The sequence below is a fragment of the Chiloscyllium plagiosum genome, chromosome 34, assembly GCF_004010195.1.
Source record: "Chiloscyllium plagiosum isolate BGI_BamShark_2017 chromosome 34, ASM401019v2, whole genome shotgun sequence".
NCBI lineage: Eukaryota > Metazoa > Chordata > Chondrichthyes > Orectolobiformes > Hemiscylliidae > Chiloscyllium > Chiloscyllium plagiosum.
The window spans coordinates 13,698,224-13,715,223 of NC_057743.1; the positions used below are offsets into that span (position 1 = coordinate 13,698,224).

At 44.0% G+C, this 17,000-nt stretch overlaps 1 protein-coding gene across 1 annotated transcript in view; it reads left to right on the plus strand.

The window, feature by feature from the left end:
• The first annotated feature begins 11,279 nt into the window (after nt 1-11,279).
• Nucleotides 11,280-17,000, plus strand: part of LOC122540090 (chymotrypsin-like elastase family member 3B) — a 14,344-nt gene continuing 8,623 nt past the window's right edge. Inside the window, exons 1-2 of the mRNA XM_043675401.1 lie at nt 11,280-11,403; nt 13,554-13,642. Of these exons, the coding sequence (XP_043531336.1) occupies nt 11,361-11,403; nt 13,554-13,642 (132 nt within the window). The 5' untranslated portion in view covers nt 11,280-11,360. The remainder of the gene's footprint in view (nt 11,404-13,553; nt 13,643-17,000) is intronic.

A 17,000-nucleotide genomic window follows, 5' to 3' on the forward strand; every position in this document is an offset into this window, starting at 1 on the left:
GATAAATAGACAAGGTCTTTTTTTCCTGGAATGGGAGAGTCCAAAACTAGAGGGCATAGGTTTCAGGTGAGCAGGGAAAGATTTAAAAGGGACCTAAGGGACAACTTTTTCATGCAGAGGGTGAATGGTGTGTGGAAAGAGTTGCCAGAAGAAGTACTGGAGGCTGGTACAATTCCAACATTTAATAGGCATCTGGATAGGTATATGAAGAGGAAGGGTTTGGAGGGATATGGACCAAGTGCTGGCAAATGAGGCTAGATTAATTTAGGATATCTGGTCAGCGTGGACAATTGGACCGAAAGGTCTGTTTCTGTACTGTACATGCTGACTCTATAACTTGTTCAGAGATGTTATTATACACCTCTGGAGAAGGTGGGTCTTTAACACAGTCTTTAACACTACCGTTACAGCACAGGAGCACCCCACCTCATCAGTTGATTATGAAACAGTGATGGTAAGGGTGATATATTCACTGGGGTTGTGCGTGACAGCAGTAATGCTTATTTTTCTTCACAGCACTCATGTGTGTATGTAAGATGTTTTAACCTAGTTTTAGAGCACTCATTGCCTATGGAGCCTCTTGGAAGTTTCTCAGTATTGAAGCCTCTTCAACCAGATGCCTGGGGATGCCCAGCAGGTGTTTGCAGCTAAACAGATCGCTGATGTTGAAGCACAAAACCCAGTGTCAGGGTCTGCCTACTTGACACAGGCTTCATTCGCTGAGTATCCTGCTTTTCATTTTTGAGCATTAATGAACATTTTCCTCAATGTATATTTATTATCTTTATTTGTATCCCGCATGCACTTCATCCTATAACTTGTACCTATCAAATGTTCAGTCAATCATATTTGTTCAGAACAGGTTTTTTAAAAAGTGTCAGTTCTTCAAGTGGTTTACTAGTAAACCTAAAATAGAATGTTAGTTGAGTATTTGGCCATTTGCTATGAAACATGATGTCTTCTATGCTCGCTGAACATCAACACCTTCTATGCTCGCTTTGAGCAGAATTTCAGCGGAGAGGTAACACCTATTCTGGCAAGTCCTGACCACCCTATCCCAACAGTCACTGCATCAGAGGTCAGATCAGTTTTCCTTTGTGTGAATCCAAGGGAAGCCATCGGACCAGATGGAGTGCCAGGCCATGCACTCAGAGCATGTGCAGATCAACTGGCAGAGGTCTTCTCGGACATCTTCAACCTCTCCCTGCAGCAGGCCACTCTCCCTGCCTGTTTCAAGAGGGCCAGCATCACCCCTGTGCCTAAGAAGGCTCATGCAGCATATCTCAATGACTACCGCCCAGGGGCCCTAACTTCGGTGGTTAGGTAGTGCTTTGAAAGGCTGGTCATGGCATTAATCAACTCCAGCCTCCTCACTACTCTTGACCCACTCCAATTTGCCTATCGGACCAACAGATCCACATCAGATGCCGTATTACTTGCCATTCACTCCTTCCTAGAACATCTTGACACCAAGAACAGCTATATAAGAATCCTACTCATTGACTACAGTTCAGCCTTCATCACTATTATCCCCTCAAGACTGACTATTAACTTACTGATCTCGGACTAAGACCCACTCTCTGCAACTGGATCCTCAGTTGTCTGACCCACAGGCCATGATCAGTGAAGATTGGGGACAATTTTTCATCCTCACTAACACTCAACACTGGAGCCCCCCAGGGGTGCGTACTCAGTCCCCTAATGTACTCACTGTATATCCATGGCTGTGTCACCAAATATCAGATTAATGCCATTTACAAGTTCGCTGATGACACCACCATAGTTGGTCGAATCTCAGATGGCGACGAAACAGACTACAGATGGGAGGTGGAAAATCTGGAAAAATGGTGCTCGGAGAACAACCTATCTGTTAACACAATACTATTACTAATAAATTACCTACTATTCTATCAGAACAAACATATCTACTTAAACTAAACTACAATCAAATTTTAAAAAGTTAAATTAAGCTGAATTCAAATTAAATTAAATTACATCACATTACTTTATTCCATTCCACTCACTACACTTCCAACTGGGAAGCATTATTTCTGGGAAGCATTTCACGATCTACCAAAGTATTGCAAAGACACTTACTGCAATGGTTTGTTTAGCTGCACATTCTATCCAGATACTTTATGCCTTTTTAAATATGGACAGGGCACAACTGAGTTAGGTAGATCTATACATAGCCACAAGTGGCTAACTGATGTGATTTTATTGCTGGAACAGCACAGCAGGTCAGGCAGCATCTAGGGAACAGAAGATTCGACGTTTCGGGCACATGCCCTTCTTCAGGAATGATGAAGGGCATGTGCCCGAAACGTCGAATCTTCTGTTCCCTAGATGCTGCCTGACCTGCTGTGCTGTTCCAGCAATAAAGTTTCAGCTTTGATCTCCAGCGTCTGCAAACCTCACTTTCTCCCCTAACTGATGTGATACCTTACGAAAACTGTGAATTGTGGAATGTAAAGTTTGCCTGTGCTAGTTAAACATGCCTTTGGGATTCTGTTAAGGCAAGCAATTGCAGACAATCTTTAGCAAGCTGGTTCATGACTGTTTGCATTTCATTCCTGACGGTATGGCAAAGGCAATGAGAAATTCTGGATCACTTTTGTTTTATCTTGTTTTATCTAAGATTGAAAGGTTTCTCATGAATCTGAGTGCTGGAAATATTCAACAGATCATAAATTTGTGGAGAGTGAAACAGAGCTAACATTTCAGGTTTGTCATGTTTTATCTGAACGTCCATTTTAAAATCTAGTGAAGTTGCTCACTTTAATTTAGGGATCTAGAGCGGACAGAGTGAGTTTTGAAAAGAACAGTTCTGGGTTCAATATGGGGGGGATCACAGTAAGAAAGGTAAAATATCTTAAATACCTCTGCCCATTCCTCCTCACTGAATACCTAAGTCAACTCTCCATACATGAGTTAAGACCATAAGACATGGCAGCAGAAATTAGGCCATTCAGCCCATGCGAGTCTGCACCACCATTCAAACATGGCTGATAATTTTCAAAACCCCATTCTCCCCATAACCCTTGTTCCCCTTCATACTCAAGAACCTATCTATTTCAGTCTTAAACGTACTCAATGACCCGGCCTCCACAGCCTTCTGTGACAATGAATTCCATAGATTCACCACTCTCTGGCTGAAGAAGTTTCTCCTTATCTCCATTCTAAAAGGTCTTCCCTTTACTCTAAGGCTGTGCCCTCGGGTCCTAAACTCTCCTACCAATGGCAACATCTTCCCAACGTCTAGGCAAGGAGCCTTGGCAGATTTTTTAACAGCAGTTTGAAAGGCATTCAAAGGCTCTAATTACAGCAACAGTTTTGTATTAGACAATCCATATTTCTGACTTAGTTGACTAAACAACATGAATCTGGATCAGTGGTGCTGGAAGAGCACAGCAATTCAGGCAGCATCCGAAAAGCTTCGAAATCGACGTTTCGGGCAAAAGCCCTTCATCAGGAATTATTCCTGATGAAGGGCTTTTGCCCGAAACGTCGATTTCAAAGCTTTTCGGATGCTGCCTGAATTGCTGTGCTCTTCCAGCACCACTGATCCAGAATCTGGTTTCCAGCATCTGCAGTCATTGTTTTTACCTCGTGTTTTTAAACAACATGAAGACCACCCCGTCAAATAAATCTCCCAAACAAGAGATTCCCTTATTCTCCCATGCCTTAAAGCCAGAGTCCAATGCCCTGTGTTTAAATCCTGGGGCTCCCGCCAAAGGAATAAATGGCGAGGTCTTAAGCCGATTGCCCTCATCTTGCCTCATTATCTTCCAAGCTTTCACCGTATTCAAAATGATTAGACACTTACACTTCTCAGTCACAGAGTTCATCTTATCCATGAATAATAGATTACCTAGGGGACAGCTTGACTGCGAGGCTTCAATGTCAAGCCAAATCAACTCCGACTCGCCCCATACCTAGTCACCCACATATTTTAGCAGGGCGCTTATTTGATATCTCTTCAAGTCTGGAAGGTCCACACCACACCTCCCCCTGGTTCAACATGTGGGAGCTGCAACACCAAATGAAGGATCCAAGCCAACTATTAAGCCTCCGTAACAGTCATCTGGGTAGCAATAACGGGAGCATTCTCATGAGGTACAACAGACGAGGAAGAATATTAACTTTAATCAGGGCTATTCGGCCTAACCATGATAACGGTAACCCCTCCCACCGCTGCAAATCCTGTTTTATTCTCTCCACTAATTGTGCATAGTTAGCTTTATACAGCTGGTGGAAGGCAGAGGTAATAAAAATTCCCAAATACAAAATATCTTTTGAGAACCATCTAAACGGGAACTGCATTTCCATCCTTCAGATCAGGCAACTCTACTTATCCAGAGGAGAAAGTGAGGTCTGCAGATGCTGGAGATCAGAGCTGAAAATGTGTTGCTGGAAAAGCGCAGCAGGTCAGGCAGCATCCAGGGAACAGGAGAATCGACGTTTCGGGCATAAACCCTTCTTCAGGAATGAGGAAAGTTTGTCCAGCAGGCTAAGATAAAAGGTAGGGAGGAGGAACTTGGGGGAGGGCGTCGGAAATGTGATAGGTGGAGAGAGGTCAAGGTGAGGGTGATAGGTCAGACTGGGGTGGGGGCGGAGAGGTCAGGAAGAAGATTGCAGGTTAGGAAGGCGGTGCTGAATTCGATGGATTTGAATTTGTCTCAGTCAAATCTCTCCGCCCCCACCCCCACTCCGGCCTATCACCCTCACCTTGACCTCTCTCCACCTATCACATTTCCGACGCCCCTCCCCCAAGTCCCTCCTCCCTACCTTTTATCTTAGCCTGCTGGACAAACTTTCCTCATTCCTGAAGAAGGGCTTATGCCCGAAACGTCGATTCTCCTGTTCCCTGGATGCTGCCTGACCTGCTGCGCTTTTCCAGCAACACATTTTCAACTCTACTTATCCCCCCACCGGCATGGATTCTGATTTTGTGAAGTTGATCCTGTATCCCGAAAATAGGGATATGGATTTCTCCGAATTGGCCAAAAGCAAAAGGACATCATCAGTGTATAGAGTGATCTTATGCTTCCCCCAATCCTATCCTTGGCGCCACTATTTCTGGGTCCCTCCTGATAACCTCGGCTAATGGCTCAATTGCCAAGGTGACTAACAGCGATGAGAGAGGACATCCCTGTTGGCTATCTCTCCTAATACTAAAGTTATCAGACTTAGTACCGTTTCTAATGACTGCTGCCTTAGAATCATTGTACAACACCACCACCCACCTAGCAATGGCTCCCCCCAGACCAAAGTGCTCTAAGACCCCAAACAGGTATAGCCATTCTATCCAGTCAAATGCCTTTTCCACATCTGGGGAGAGCACTGTACCCAGGGTCAATCTTTGCTGGCATACTTGCAGTATGTTCAGTGCCCTCCTGATATTGTTGGAGGAGTTGATAAAACCCATCTGATCTCCTTTTATAATATCGGATAATACCTTTTCCAAACTCAGGGGCAGCAGCTTTGGCAGAATTTTAAAGTCCACATTCAACAACGAAATTGGTCTGTATGAAGCACATTCTTCAGGGTCTTTCCCCTTCTTCAAAATGAGGGAGATATTAGCCTCCCTAAGAGAGGGCAGAAACCAATCCCGTGTATATGAAGGGCTATACATCCCCAAACGTGGCTGCGCCAACACATTTATGATATCCTTATAAAACTCACTTGGGAATCCGTCAGGCCCCAGTGCTTTGCTACCCCGGAGATGTTTTATTGCTTCCTGCATCTCTTGTATCATCATTGATGCAATTAACAGGAAGGCCTGTTCTGCATTTATTATGGGGAATTCCAGGTTCTCAAAGAAGGACTGCATTCACGCTGCACCATCTTTGCCACCCTCCGACCGGTATAACTCTGCAAAGTACTCCCTAAATCTACCACTGATCTTCTTCAACTCACGGGTAACCGTGCCAGCTTTCTCTCTAACAGACGTATTGGATTGGGAAGCATTTTTCTTTCTAGCCAAATATGCCAGCTAATCTACCTGGCTCATCTTCAAATTCAAACAGTCTTTGCTTAGCAATGGAGCCCTCTTTTGTTGCCATCTGTGTGTGCAATGAGTCGAGAGCAGCCTGGAGAACTGTGACCTGCTGTAGCTTGACCAATGAGGGCCTATTGTAATATGCTTCCTCAGCTTCCTTCAGCTGGGAATCCAGCATCGGCTGCAACTCCTCCGTCTGCCTCCTTCTAGTCGTCGAATACAAAATGACCAGGCCTCGTAAACATGCCTTTGTGGCCTCCCAAAGTATTGCCAGATTACTGGCCATACCCGAGTTGATATCCCAGAATGCCCTGAACTCTCTTATAATGTACTCAGCAAATTTGCTATCCCTTAACAGGAATGGGTCCATGTACCAGTGCTGTACATCTATTCCATCACCCTTGATTTAACATCTAAATACAATGACGCATGGTCCAAGGTAGTTATATTCCCAAACAGACTGTCAGATTAAGGAACATGTCAATTCATGTGTGGCATTTGCGTGGGTTGGAATAAAAAGTAAAATCTCTTCCATTGGGTGGAGATGCCTCCACAAATCCACTCATTCCAACTCTTCACACAAGTCCACCAACTATCTAGATTGCGCGGGCATATCTGACGGGGCCCTCGACATCCTGTCTAACCCGGGATCCATTAGGCAGTTAAAATCCCCTCCTCTGATCGTGCAGCACACCCCAAGATTCATCAGCTTAGCAACTGCATCAATTAGAAATTTAAGAGGATGCGCCAGGGCACAACAAACATTCAGGACTCCATACCCTTCTCCATTATTAGAGCTTTAAGATTGATGAACCATCCATATTCGTCTTTAATTTGCTCAGTTACCTGGAAAGGGAGGTTCCTTCTTACCAGTACAGCCATTCCTCTACTCCTGGAGCTAAAGGAGCAGAAGAACACCCGATCATAACCCCCCCGCCGCAGTTTCAGATGTTCCTTATCAGTTAAATGAGTCTCCTGCAGCAGGACATTATCAACCTTTTCCTTCCTAAGGCCTGACAGCACCTCCTTTCTTTTAATGGGGGAACAGCTCCCTTTTACATTTCAGGTGCACCATCTAAACAGATCACTAGCCATGGTCATCCAGGGCAGCTTGTGATTTCCCAAGAGGAGGAAGCTTATCTGAGGTGCAGCGAGCAAGAAAAGCATTAACTCTATAAAGTCTAAAAACGACTCCTGTGAAAACTACTATAACTAAAAGACTAACCACTACATTTAACTTAAACAAATACCCAAATAAACCCCAATTCACTGGAGATCTCCCCCACACCCCACCCCACCCATAGGGGGCAATCCTCCCAATCCTTGCTACCATCCTGGATTCTTCCAGCTGAGGTCGCGCCCCAGTCCCAGGCAATTCACAGACAAAGCAAACATGTTATTTACATTGCTGAGAGTTGACAATGGATGCCCACTTTCCCCACTCCATACCTCTTCTCCATACATCTTAACCACAGATTTGGCCACCCCCAATCTGGAAAAGGACAGCAAAAAAAACCCAGACAATAACCAACTCAGACTTTACCAAAATAAAATCACGGAGTCATCAAGATGTAAAGTACGGAAACAGACCCTTCAGTCCAATCGTTCGTGCTGACCAGATATCCCATCCTAATCTAGTCCCAGCTGCCAGCACCCGGCCCATATCCCTCCAAACCCTTCCTATTCATATACCCATCCAAATGCTTCTTAAATATTGCAATTGTACCAGCCTCCACCACATCCTCTGGCAGCTCATTCCATACACGTACCACCCGCTGTGTGAAAAGGTTGCCCCTTAGGTCTCTTTTATATCTTTCCCCTCTCACCCTAAACCTATGCCCTCTAGTTCTGGACTCCCCCACCCCAGGAAAAAGACCTTGTCTATTTACCCTATCCATACCCCTTATGATTTTATAAACCTCTATAAGGTCACCCCTCAGCCTCCGACGTTCCAGCGAAAACAGTCCTAGACTGTCCAACCTCTTTCTAATGTTAAATAAATCAAGTTTTACACCAAGGCAGTACAGAATCTATCAGACCAATAGCCACAAAAAGGGAGAAAGAAAAGAGGCAGAGAAAATGAAAAGAAAAACTGTACAATTGTCCATAATGGTGTCCCCGCTTCCCGCCCTCCCGCCCCCCCCCCACCACCGACCCGAGTCCTTTATTTCAAAGAGTTCACAAAGTCCTTTGCCTTTTCTGCCAGATCAAAATTACAGACCGACCCTACGTAAGTGAAACGGAACACTGCCGGGCACCTCAAAGATTATTGAATGTTTAGGTCTCTTAATTTCCTCTTGACTTCATCAAGTGCCTTTCTCTTCTTAATTATGGCTCCAGAGAAGTCTTGAAATAACATTATTCTTGAGTCTTTCTATATTAAAACCTGTCGATATCTTCTCAGTCTTCTTGCTGTTTCAACCATTAACTATTTTTCTTTATAGTGCTGGGGCCAGGCGGGGGTGCGGGTCTGGCCCAGACCTGCGCATTGCAATCCGGTGGACCCACTCCACAATCACCAGGCCCGACTCTACCTCCAGCCCCAGGAAATTTGGGAGCCACTTCTCCAGGAATCTAATGAGATCCTCGCCTTCCTTGCGCTCCGGGACACCCACGAGCCCTAAGTTTTTCCACCTACTTTTATTTTCCAGGTCGTCCATTTGTTCCTGAAGGACCCGAACCTCTTCTTCCAGTGTTCAGATCCGTTCTCCCGAGGCCTCCGCCGCGGTCTCCAATTCCCGCGGTCGTCTGCTCCACCACTTCTTCTCGTCAGTTCAGTGTTTGGATCTCCTGCTCATGTTTCTTCAGCATGGCGTACACTGGCTCCAGTGCTGCCTCAATCTTTTCTCAAAGTTTAGCAAACTCCAAGAGCGAATGCTGCTGCCACACTAAATCCAAAGGGGCCGCCCCAGGAGTTTGAGCAATGGCTACAGCACCCCGACACTGTAGTGGAGTGCCCTGCTTGCTGTACTCATAGAGATAGAGATATACAGCATAGAATCAGACCCTTCGGTCCAACCCATCCATGCCAACCAGATATCCCAACCCAATCTAGTTCCATCTGCCAGCACCCAGCCCATATCCCTCCAAACTTTTCCTGTTCATATACCCATCCAAATGCCTTTTAAATGTTGCAATTGTACCAGCCTCCACCACATCCTCTGGCAGCTCCTTCCATACACGTACCACCCTCTGTGTGAAAAAGTTGGCCCTTAGGTCTCTTTTATATCTTTCGCCTCTCATCCTAAACCTATGCCCTCTAGTTCTGGACTCCCCCACCACAGGAAAAGACTTTATCTATTTATCCTGTCCATGCCCGTCATGATTTTGAAAACCTCTATAAGATTACCCCTCAGCCTCCGATGCTCCAGGGAAAACAGCCCCAGCCTGTTCAGCCTCTACCTGTAGCTCAAATCCTCCAACCCTGGCAACATCTTTGTAAATCTTTTCTGAACCCTTTCAAGTTTCACAACATCTTTCTGATAGGAAGGAGACCAGAATTGCACGCAATATTCCAACAGTGGCCAAACTACTCCTTTCACCCCTTTTCCTTTATTCACCTTCATCCTGATCCTGTCAAATCACAGTTTTAGCAGCTCTAGATGTTCAACAAATTTATGTTATCAAATTTTCTCCTCGGGGTGTTTAGCGAGGGGGGTAAAGGTCCACCTTGTCTGGGGTATGGCACAGAGCCCAGCACAGCAGGCCTCTCACACTGCCGCCATCTTGGATCTCCCCGAGGCCAACCATTTCAACTCCCCCAAGGACATGCAAGTCTTGGGCCTCTTCCTCTGCCAAACCCAAGCCACCCAACGTTTGGAAGAAGAATGCCTCACCTTCCGCTTTGGGACCAACCACACAGCATCAACATTAACTTCATCAGTTTCCTTATCTCATCTCCCCCTACTTCATCCCAGATCCAACCCTCCAATTTGGCACTGGCCTCATGACCTGCCCTAAATGTCCATCTTCCTTCCGCTCCACCTTCCCCTCCAACCTAACTCCATCATCCCCCACCTGAATCTACCTGTTGCCTTCCTCCCACCCACATCCCCAACCCCACCCTCCTATTCATCTCTTAGCCCACTTTTCCCACCCCACATTCCTGATAAAGGGCTTATGCCCGAAATGTCAACTCTACTGCTTCTCGGATGCTGCCTGACCTGCTGTGCTTTTCCAGCACCACATTTTTCAACCCGAAATTTTAATACATCACAAGCATCATGTGCAATCCTGTTTAGTGTGTGACTGACTCAGAATTCAGGGACAAAAACTACAGCTGACCTTTTACTATCTTCAATGTATTGGCTTCAGGTGACTTTGACAGAGACAGAAAATGGGAATGGTTCACTATTATATGTTTTAGAACATTTTCCAAAGTCAGAATCTACCATATTGTATCAAATTACACCTCTCCTAGAGCAGTCGTCAACTGGAATACTGGAGTATTGTGTCCCCTTCTGATCACTCTGTTATTAAGCTGGAGCAGGTTCAGAAGAGATTTACCAGGATGTTGCTGGGAATGGAGGGTTTCAGAACAGGGTGAGGAGGTTGGATAGGCTGGAACATTTTTCACTGGAGTGTAAGAGATTGAGAGGTGACCTTATAGAGGTTTATAAAATCATGAGGAGTATAGACAAGGTGAATGGCAAGTGTCTTTTCCCCTGGGATGGGGGATTTCAAGACTAGGGACCATATTTTTAAGGTGAGAGGAGAGTGATCTTAAAAGAGACACAAAGGGCAATTTTTTTATATATATAGAGAGTGGTTCACGTATGGAATGAACTTCCAGAGGAAATGGTGGATGCAGGTACAGTCACTCCATTTAAAAGACATTTAAATAAGCCCATGAATATGAATTGTTTGGAGGGACATTGGCTAAGTGGAGGCAAGTGGGACTAGTTTAGTTTGGGATTATGGTTGGTATGGACTGATTGGTCCGAAGGATTTGTCTCTGTGCTGTATGACTCTATGATCTTAACCAGAGATTGAATATGGAATCTTCTTGTTTCTACCCTAATCTGAGCAATGAATAAATCAGCAGGAATACATGGCCCAGGTGGAAGGGTGCTATTTTCCCCTGATAGTTAATGAGCTTGACATTAAGTAGCCCTTTATGAGAATGCTGTTGTGGCAGGTGGTGATTGGATCTGTACATGGAAAGTTTTTTTGGATCACAGAAACAGGACAGCCTTGACACAAAGATATTCAATTGTTGACTTTCCTACTTAGAGTTTGGAAGCCAACAGATAGCGACGTTATTAAAATATCTGCAGAGTCCAAAACAAAAGTAATTGACTGAGCATATAAAAGCCCGAATCCTTCAGTGGGTCTCTCCACGCATCGCAGCGACAGAGTGATGATGTACAATCTGCTCCTTGTTGTGTTACTTGCAGCCAGTGGTAAGTCACCAGAAGATACCCACCATTCAAGCACTATGTATACATCAAGGAATTTGCATGATTAGAGGCATCAAGCACCAGAGCAAAGACATTCTACCAAACCTGGTTAGGCATCAGGTGGAATAATGGGCTGTTTCTGGGCATGAGACTTTGGAAAGTTGTTCAGACTTTGAAAGGTGTAGAGCAGATTTATTAGAATGGAACCAAGAATCATGGACTAGAGTTCTTGTGGGGTGAGTAGAGAAGTGGAGATTGTTCTCCTTCAGGGCAGAGAAGATTAACAAATACATGTAATAGGGTGTTTTGCATTATGTAGGCTGTTATAGATTTGCTACAAATGTTGATAGAGGGCACCCCATTCTAAGCCTATTCTTTCAATTCAAAGCTCAAGGTCATTGAAGACATTTACAACAACTGTGCCATTAACCAGGCTCAGCAAGCACGGGCTAGAAATTGAACATGAGGTTTTCTGATCTCTACAGTTCATTGTGTTTATTCACCAGGCGATTGGGGATGTTATTATACTGACTGGTTATGTGTTGCAGTGATGTTTATGATTGAAGATGTAAGTATTGAAAAATACTGAGGGCTTTATTCAATGATGAACAAATAGGTAAGTATAAAAGAGATTAAGCTGTTTTATACTCAAACCTACTTTATTGCTATAAATAGGAATTGCAGAGAAATGGAGCCTCAGAGATTTGTGAGACAGATGTTAGACGCATCAGTATCAAAGTTTTATCTCCATGACAGGGAAAACAAAGGGCCAATGGTTTAATTTTCCTGTAATGATGAATTGCACTGATCATTCAACATTCACTTTTTCAAGATATGTCCTTGCTCAGCTTTCACCTTCATGGGGGTAATGTGTGTGATGATGGAAAATGGGTGAATGTGAATTAATGACCTGCTTTACATCTCTCCTGATTATCAACTATGGAGAAGTTGGCCAAAACAAAAGTGGGAAGTAATATAAAGCTGCCTGCCAACTCACTACCACCGACTTGTACCATTGCACAAAGTCTAAATTACCTCAGGGATCCATAGGAGGATATGGTTTGATCCATGCAAGTAACACTTTGGTATCTCACTCAAGTACCACATTCATTTTAAAGAATGTCATCTGCCGCTTGCCAGAGACTGTGAGACTTTTTATCCGTATCAAATACTGACATCCGAAACTGATATGAGCACAAAAGAAAACATAATTTGAAATGTTAATATTGGTGAAAGGGATTTATTTAGCAAATACGCATCTATGAAGCCAAGAGTTAGCTTCTTCATTTGCTGAGTTAAAGATGGTTAATCTGCTTTTAGTTCGGGGCAGCATGGTGGCTCAGTGGTTAGCACTGCTGCCTTATAGCGCCAGAGTCCTGGGTTCGTTTCCACCCTCAGGCGGCTGAATGTGTGGAGTTTGCACATTTTTCCCATGTTTGTGTGGTTTTCCTTCGTCCAAAGATGTATAGGTTAGGTGGATTAGTCATGCAGGATTACAGGGATAGGATAGGAGCATCTGGGTTGGATGTTCTTTGGAGGATTGCTGTGGACTTGATGGTCTGAAATGACCTGCTTCCACACTGCAGGGATTCTAAGATAGTCTATACAGGGGACTCTCCTCCACAGTGTGCAGAATCGTTTATGAATCTCCACAAATGCTAAAAGTTTTTTTTTAATCAGAGCCTCAATGGTGGAGGTTTTCTACAGAAAGGTCCTGAAACAGTTGATAAGGACCACGCTCACTGCCATTTGACAGATGGGGTTTGTCACAAGGAACCTCTTAGTAGTTTCCCATTCCTTGATCCTTTGGAATCTCTGATAAATCCTGCTCGGGAGGTTGCTGCATAAAGGTTGCTGAGTTGGAAGGTGGGAGGTAAGCATGTTGAACATAGAGTGGGAAGTGAAAACAATGGAATGATATGTTGACAGGGTGCAATAACAGAAGATGGAAAGAGGCTAATTGGAGCATAAAACACCAGGCCGAATGTCCTGTTTTTGTTCGATAGATTCTATATACAATAACGTGTGACATAATAACACTGTATCTATGAAGCAAATTATTGGAAAACTTAATCTACAGACACGAATTAAGTCATAGGAGCATGTTATATTGCTCAGAATGGACCATTAGTCTCTGGTTCCTTTAATTCCAGCTTATGGCTGCGGACAGACCAGCTACCCTCCATATTCCTCAAAGGTGGTGAATGGGATTGACGCGAGGCCCTACAGCTGGCCCTGGCAGGTAAGCCAATCTGCAACTTTCTCAAGTAAAGAGCAAAAGCCATGGATGGCGAAAATCGGAAACAATAAATGGAAAATGTTGAAGATGCACAGCAGGTCAGTTTGCACTGTCCATGGGAAGGACAGATTTGTCTTTGTGCGGATGTTGACTGATCTGCTGGGTGATCTCAGCCATTTCTGTTTGTGCTTAAATGTTTTCTCTCTATTGAGAAACCTAGAGGAAGGCCTCAAGTACACGGGCAACTTAAATATTGGAAAACAATAAGGAGGAGCAGGTGAGATGTCAAAAAACCGAAAGAACTGTGGATGCTGGATGTCTGAAATAAAAACAGAAATTGAGGGATAAGCTCAGCAGGTCTGGCAGCATCTGTGCAGAGAAACTAGTGTTAACATTTCTGGCCCCGTGACCCTTCTTCAGAATTCAGAAATAAGTCAGAAAGCATCGCTTAGATGACAAGTATTTTGAGTTTTAAAGCTTAGCAGGGTTGCCAAAGAATTGGGAAACTGGGAGATGCCATAAATTTGGAAGATTGGCAGGTGTTGGACTCTTAACTCAGAGCTCCAGCATCTGCAGTCCTCAGTTTTCCTAGGTGCTTGGACAGAATGGTTGAAAGAAAAAACTATGTCAAGAGTTTTAATTCCAACAGAGTGTATCTTTGAGGAAGAGGAATATTAGGGAGATGTATTTGAAGTTCAGAAAGGACAGGAAGAAAGCATTTGTAAAATTCATCCTCAAAGTGCTTTGCAACAGATACAGTCAATTGTTCTTGAAAAGCGATTGTAATTGCAGAATCTGATTTGCACAAAGCAAGGTCCCCCAGATGGTTAATCACTTGACCTGCTCATTGTTATTTGTTGGTACTTGAGGGAACTACAAGTGAGAGCAACAGGACAGCACCAGCTCTTCACACCTATAACCATAGGATATTTACAGCAAATGGACCGCATGTAGTAGGCCTCAGATTCCAGTCTCAGTATTCTTGTATTTGCCGACCAGCATTATGTGCTCAAAAGTGGGTGGAATGGGGCTTGAATCCATCAGTCTGTCTCAGAAGCATGATTTTACTAATCGACCCAAGTGAACACCCTGGGACAAACAAGGAGGGACAATGTAGAGACGAACTAGACAAAGGAAAATAACTACAACTTTCATTTATATAGCACCTTTAATAGAGGAAAGTATACCAAGGACTGATAGCAAAATGAAAAGTGATATTAAGCCATGAAAGAAGATGCGAGACTAGAGATCAAAACTTGGTCGAAAAATAAGGTTCTAAAGTATATCCTAAGGAGGAAAAAGGGGTAAAGGTTGTGGAGAGGTTTAAAGACAGAGTTCAAGTGGTTAGAGTCTTGGCAGTTGAAGAAGACACAGCCCCCAGTGGCGGAACAATTGGAATCAGAACTGCACAGAAAGATGGACTTGAGGGGCACAGGGACCCCGAAGACTGGTATGTCTGGAGGAGTTTACAGTGATAGGGAGTGTCGAGTGAATACAAGGATTAAAGTGTTAATACAAAGGTTTGCAGAAGATGCACAGTTAGCTAAGGGCCAATGGATGAAAGTGTCTTGATGCAAGTTAAAGTAAGGGCAGTAGTGTTTTGCATTAGCTTTATGAATGTTGAGAATAGAAAAGGAAATAAAAGAACACTTTTGGAATAGTCCAGTCCAGAAATAGCAAAGGCACCGATGCTTTAGCAGCAGATGAGCTGTGGCAGGGTTGAAGTTGTTGATGTTAAGGAGATGGAGGTAGTTGGTCTGGGTTAATGCAGAGCTACGTGATTGGAAATTCATTTCTGAATCGAATATAATACCAAGGCATGGTGTGGAGCAGACAGTTTGCAGGAAGAAGGATGGCTGAAGCAATGGCTTTGGTCCTCTTAATGTGGAGGAACGTTTTGCACATCTAATGTTTCAGAGAAACAAATGCACAAATTAGAAATGGCACAGGTGTTGAGAAAGGACATGTTGACTTGATGCTGGGTGTCAGCAGCATATGTGTAGAATCTGATGTGTTTTCCAATGAAGTTACCAAACAGCTATAAGTAGATGAAAAGTAGGAGGTGGCAAGGAATGGTTAGAGCTTTGCAGGGGGTCCACAGATGATACTGGTGGACTGTGACGAGATGGAGATGATTCAGTGTGATTTAGACAAGTTGAGTGAATGTGCAAATGCATGGCAGGTCAAGTATAATATTGTTAAATGTGAGGTTATCAACTCTGATGGCAAAAACAGGAAGATGCATTACTATCTGAATAGGTATTGATTGGGAGAGGGGGCAGTGCAAGAAGATCTGGGTGAAGCGTGAAGGTGCAGCAGATGGTGAAGAAGGCAAAAAGTATGTTGGCCTTCATAGCGAGAGGATTCAAGCACAGGAGTCAGGAATGTCTTGCTGCAAGTGTACAGGGCCTTGTTTAGATTATTCCTGAAGAAGGGCTTATGCCCGAAACGTCGATTCTGTTCCCTGGATGCTGCCTGACCTGCTGCGCTTTTCCAGCACCACATTTTCAGCTCTTGTTTAGATCATATCTAGAGTATTGTGTGCAGGACAGATCTCCCTATCTAAGGAAGCATGTGCTGGCTATGGAGGGAGTGGAACAAAGATTTACCAAATTGAATCCTGAGAGGGCAGGACAGACATATGAAGAGATCAATTGGGACTGTATTCATTGCAGTTTAGAAGAATGAGGAAAATTGCATGGCAGTCTGTAAAATCCTAACAGGACTAGACAAGGGAAATACAGGAAGGATGCTCCCAATGACTGGGGAGTCCCGAAACAGGGGTCAGAGATGAAGGATATCGGGTAAGCCATATAGGACAGAGATGAGGAGAAATGTCTTCTTCAGAGTGTGGTGAGCCTGTGGAATACTCTGCCACAGAAAGTGGCTGAGGTCAAAATATTGAATGCTTTCAAAAAGATATAGTTCTTCGGGCTAAAGAGATAGAAGGGTACGGATAGAAAGAAGGATCAGGGTACTGAGTTGGACCATCATCCATGATCATATTGAATGGTGGAGCACACTCAAAGGGCTGAATGGCCTATTTCTACTCCTATTTTTCTATGGTTGCTTGGCAACAACAAGAGATAACGGTGCAGGAGCAGGAAGAGAAGTCATTGCAGATGATTCTCTGGCCACAACTGAAGATAAGAATTGAAGAATGAAGACAGATTATGACATAGAAATGTTAGAAGCTGCAAGTTGATGTGGTTTCTTGGGTCAAACACCACTACCAAGATGATATATTCTAACTGAGTCCCTACGTGTTAGGCCGTGTTCCATTTGCAATGAAGTCTGGGTTCCTACTGCAACAGATACCTTGAGGTTTAGTAACAACATTAATATTTACACAGTTATAAGA